The 4794-nt window shown below is 63.5% G+C and overlaps 1 protein-coding gene across 1 annotated transcript; it reads left to right on the top strand.

Annotated features, from left to right (window-relative positions):
• The first annotated feature begins 223 nt into the window (after window positions 1–223).
• On the top strand, window positions 224–3543 carry ARSA (arylsulfatase A). Its single transcript, XM_012648805.1, has 9 exons — window positions 224–373; window positions 734–986; window positions 1161–1401; window positions 1518–1736; window positions 1810–1979; window positions 2308–2432; window positions 2524–2651; window positions 2879–2981; window positions 3087–3543. Exons 2-9 carry the CDS (start codon window positions 769–771, stop codon window positions 3404–3406), a joined length of 1524 nt encoding a protein of 507 aa, XP_012504259.1. The 5' UTR covers window positions 224–373; window positions 734–768; the 3' UTR covers window positions 3407–3543.
• Window positions 3544–4794: the final 1251 nt, after the last annotated feature.

Raw genomic sequence — 4794 nt, forward strand, 5'->3', positions numbered from 1 at the left:
GCGCCCCCCGCCCCGCCCCTCCCCGCGCGGCCGGGCGCCAACGGCCTCCGGGTGCAGAGAGGGGCTGAGGTTGCCCGCGCTCGCGACCGCGCTCGGCCCCCTCCCCGCTTCGCCTCTGCTCTTCCGGGTCCCTGAGCCCCGCCCCAGGCCCGGCCCGCCCGGCCCCAGCCTCGCGGGTCACGGGGCCACGGGGCGGGCCCGGGCCGAGGCGGAAGCGGTCGCTGTCCGGGATCCGCCTCCCTCGGCTCCCCACGGTCCTCGTCCCGGCGCCCAGGACGCCGCTGGTCAGTGTCATGTGACTTATGCCCGGGCCCCGAGCCCGAGCCGGGACCTCTAGGCGAAGAGGAGCTGATCTCCGCTCGAGAACCTGAAGGTGTCCTGGCCCTGGAGGGTCTCTGGGAAGTTAGAGCCCAGGCTTCCGTCACCCGGGTTCTGTCGGGGAGTTCAGGAAGCGGGTCGTCAGGGTCGGGGGAAGATGTGTGTCTGGGGTCTCAGGGGACGTGGTATCTCGGTCTGGGGTCTCGGGTCTCAGGTCAAGGGACGTGGTGTCTGGATCTAGGGTCTCGGGTCTCAAGTCAGAGGAGGTGGTGTCGGGGTCTGGGGTCTCAGGTGTCAGGTCACAGGAGGGTGGTGTCTGGGTCTGGGGTCTCGGGTCTCAGGTCAGAGGAGGGTGGCGTCTGGGTCTGGGGTCTCAGGAAGTGCCTGTTGGAGCCACTTTGCCTTCCCTCTCAAGGGTGTCTTGGGTCAGGCCCATCTGTACCGTGTGCCATGGGGGCACTGTGGGCCCTCCTTCTGGCCTTGGCCGCAGGCCTGGCCGCTGCCAGCCCACCGAACGTCGTGCTCATCTTTGCTGACGACCTGGGCTATGGGGACCTGGGCTCCTACGGGCACCCCAGTTCCACCACCCCCAACCTGGACCAGCTGGCTGCAGGGGGGCTGCGGTTCACAGATTTCTATGTGCCTGTGTCTCTGTGCACACCCTCCCGGTAAGCAAGGGGGCCCTCACCCCGACACCGCCCATCCGACTCCTCCCAGCAGATTCACTCTGGATGGCGGTCGGGGAGGAGAGGGGTCAGTCTCTCTCTGTGGGGAGGTGCACTTTTCTGTCCCCCCACCCCGTGTTTGTCTCTGTCCGACGGGCTCTGGGACTTGTCCTGCAGGGCCGCCCTCTTGACCGGCCGGCTCCCAGTTCGGATGGGCATGTACCCTGGAGTCCTGGAGCCTAGGTCCCGGGGGGGCCTGCCCCTGCAGGAGGTGACCCTGGCTGAGGTCCTGGCAGCCCGAGGCTACCTCACAGGAATGGCTGGCAAGTGGCACCTTGGGGTGGGGCCAGAGGGGGTCTTCCTGCCCCCGCATCAGGGCTTCCATCGATTCCTAGGCATCCCGTACTCCCATGACCAGGTACGAACTGCAGAGCCCTCAGCCACCCTCCCCGCCACCTCCCACAAATCCCCTGACTCTCCACCTTCCCCCAGCCCCACCCCTAGCCCAGACCCTCACTGGAGCTGCCCCCTCAGGGCCCCTGCCAGAACCTGACCTGCTTCCCACCGACCACCCCCTGTGACGGCAGCTGTGACCAGGGCCTGGTCCCCATCCCACTGTTGGCCAACCTGTCCGTGGAGGTGCAGCCTCCCTGGCTGCCCGGCCTGGAGGCCCGCTACATAGCTTTCGCCCGTGACCTCATGGCTGACGCCCAGCGCCAAGGTCGCCCGTTCTTCCTGTACTACGCATCCCACGTGAGTGGCCCCAGCCCCGCCCTGTTGGCCGCCTGTAGCCCCTGCCAGTGCTAACTCCAGTCTCTGCCCCCAGCACACCCACTACCCCCAGTTCAGCGGGCATAGCTTTGCAGAGCGCTCAGGCCGCGGGCCGTTTGGGGACTCCCTGATGGAGCTGGATGCGGCTGTGGGGGCCCTGATGATGGCCATAGGGGACCTTGGGCTGCTTGAAGAGACACTGGTCATCTTCACCTCCGACAACGGGTAGGCCAGCGCTGCTCTGTCACAGGCCGGGGCTCTGGGGTCCTTCCCCCGCAGCTGCCAGCTGAAAACACAGGGTTAGGGTTAGGGTTAGGGTTAGGGTTAGGGTTAGGGTGGGATAAGCGGTTCTCAGGCGATGCTGCCATGTTACGGTGACCCACGAGTGCAGTCGGGAGACTGGGGGCCACTCGTGCTCAGAGGTGCTGATCTTGGCAGGCCAGGGGCGGGGACAGGCTGGGCATCTCCGGGCAAGCTTGGTAACTGAAAAGTGTGGAGCCGGTGGTCACCGCCACTGCGTCAGAGGCCCTGATGGCCTCCTCCTGTCTCCCAGACCTGAGACGATGCGCATGACCCGAGGCGGCTGCTCTGGCCTTCTGCGATGTGGAAAGGGGACGACCTTCGAGGGGGGTGTCCGAGAGCCTGCCGTGGCCTTCTGGCCAGGCCACATCGCTCCCGGTCAGTCCTCAGGCCCTCTCCTTGCAGACCCCTGGTCCCACCTCTCCAACCTGGTGGTGAACTGAGTGACGGAACAACCCCCTGCCCCCAGGTGTGACCCACGAGCTAGCCAGCTCCCTGGACCTGCTGCCCACCCTGGCAGCCCTGACGGGGGCCCCGCTGCCCAATGTCACCTTGGATGGCTTTGACCTCAGCTCCCTGCTACTGGGCACAGGCAAGGTAGGGCCAGTGACCCCTGATCCCTCCTCAGCCGCGGCACTCGCCCTCTCCTGGGGTGTGAGCGTGCCTCCGCCTCTTCTTTGCTGAGTGGCTTCCGAGCGGCGCCACCCCTCGGGTTCCTGGGAGGGCGAGAAGCAGCTGCCTCCAGGGCCCAGACAAGGGCTGCAGCTCCAGTATGTGCAGTGCCTGCGGCCCCTCCCACCCGTGACCCCCGACTCTTCCCCCAGAGCCCTCGGCAATCTCTCTTCTTCTACCCGGCCTACCCAGATGAGGTCCACGGGGTCTTTGCTGTGCGGAGTGGGAAGTACAAGGCTCACTTCTTCACCCAGGGTAACTTCCTCCCCTGCACCCCTCTCCCTGCTGCCCCCTAAGTAGCCCCAAGCCCTGGCCCCTCCTCTTGCTCTTGACCTGTGCACAGAGGTGACCTCTCCCCAGGCTCCACCCACAGCGACACCACTGCAGACCCTGCCTGCCACGCCGCCAGCCCCCTGACTGCTCACGAGCCCCCATTGCTCTACGATCTGTCCGAGGACCCTGGTGAGAACTACAACCTTCTGGAGGTTGTGGCTGAGGTCACCCCCGAAGCACTGCAGGCGATGAAAAAGCTGCAGCTGCTCAAGGGCCAGTTCGATGCAGCTATGACCTTCGGCCCCAGCCAGATCGCCCGGGGTGAGGACCCCACCCTGCAGATCTGCTGCCAGCCCGGCTGCACCCCCTACCCAACCTGTTGCCACTGCCCAGACACCCAGGCCTGAGGGCTCTGGCCCAGTCCACAGGGAGACCCTGGCTTGGGCATGTGAGAGTTCACTGCTGTGAGCATGGGGGGTGCAGGTGTGTGGAAGTAGCATGTACCTGATGATGTAATAACACCAGCTGAGACTTGCAGGTGTGATAATTCATCCAATCCTGTGGTAACCCTGTGAGGTAACCCTGCTGTTCCCCTGTGGTACAAATGAGGAAACTGAGGCACAGACAAGTTTAGGACTTGTCCAAGGTCACCCTTCCAGAAAGAGGTTGGGCTGGGATTTGAACCCTGGCATCCTGGCTCTAGAGGCTGCCTCGCCACCTTGGTGATCTGCGTGTGTCAGTGCACACGTGCACACATCCATTCATGGGAACAGTACTAGGTGCTTTTAGGTGCCAAGAACTGGGTGGGCAGGGTGTGAGGGCGTGGTGGCCAGAAAACCCAGAAGATGCAAAGTGCCTGGGAGAGACGGGTTTTCCCCAGGGAGAAGCATTTTTTACAGGCACGGGAACTAGGCTGCCTTGGTTCTTACCAGAAACCTGTCTGAAGGCAGGTGATGAGTTGCACATTGCAGGTGGGGATAAGGGGCCTGGGGGCCCCGCCAGCTCCTGGGAAGGCACATCAGCGGCTCCTGAGACAACCCCGCTGGGCCCCCGTCCACCCTCCCAAGGCTCTGCATGCACTGGCATACACACTCTCTGTCTCCTGGCTTCATCTTTGACCTGGTAGGAGCCATTCTCCAGCAAGCTAACTACTTAAAAACATCTGTCAGGTTGGATTTCTGAGCAGAGTTCTGCTCAGAACTCTGCAGGCTTCTCATCATGCTCAAAATAAAGTCCAAAGTCCTTATGGTGGCCTGCTTTGCCCAGAGGCCTGCCTCCACCTACACCCTTTTGCCCCCTCGCTCTTGGTGGGCTGGCCTGGCTGTTCCCTCCACCAGCAACATCCTGCCTCCATCCTCGGTCTCCTTTGCAGTGAGTGACCTCCTGATCACCTGCCTGTGTTTGTGTGGCACGGTGTGCTGATGTCAGGCCTACGCGTGTGCCGTGATGGCACACACTCCCTTAGTGTTGGTTGAGTGAGAGGGGAGCTGTCTGGGTGTGCAGATGTCTCCCCATGGCAAACGCTGTTCGTTGCCTCCCAAACAGCCACACCCCTCCTTACCAATGGGTCCCCACTTATTTCAGTGATGGGCCAAGGCCCCTTGACCTTGGGGTTGCAGCCTCTCCTTGTCCCAGGAGGGTAGTGGCCAGTCTGAGCCAGCCACGATGTAATGATTGGTCCAGGAGCAGCAGGTACCCAAGAGTCCTGGTGGTGAAAGGTTGGGCTGTCCTTGGGGAGGGGGGTGAGGACCAGGCTGCGGCAGAGTCTCTGGCCATGACTGGACATACAGCGGCT

This window comes from Propithecus coquereli, unplaced genomic scaffold (assembly GCF_000956105.1).
Source record: "Propithecus coquereli isolate 6110/MARCELLA unplaced genomic scaffold, Pcoq_1.0 Scaffold294, whole genome shotgun sequence".
Taxonomy (NCBI): Eukaryota; Metazoa; Chordata; class Mammalia; order Primates; family Indriidae; genus Propithecus; species Propithecus coquereli.

Coding starts and splice junctions, on each gene's coding strand:
- ARSA (XM_012648805.1), top strand. CDS start 769: ATGGGGGCACTGTGGGCCCTCCTTCTGGCCTTGGCCGCAGGCCTGGCC. Junction 987..1,160: donor TCTCTGTGCACACCCTCCCG/GTAAGCAAGGGG, acceptor CTTGTCCTGCAG/GGCCGCCCTCTTGACCGGCC. Junction 2,433..2,523: donor GCCAGGCCACATCGCTCCCG/GTCAGTCCTCAG, acceptor CCCTGCCCCCAG/GTGTGACCCACGAGCTAGCC.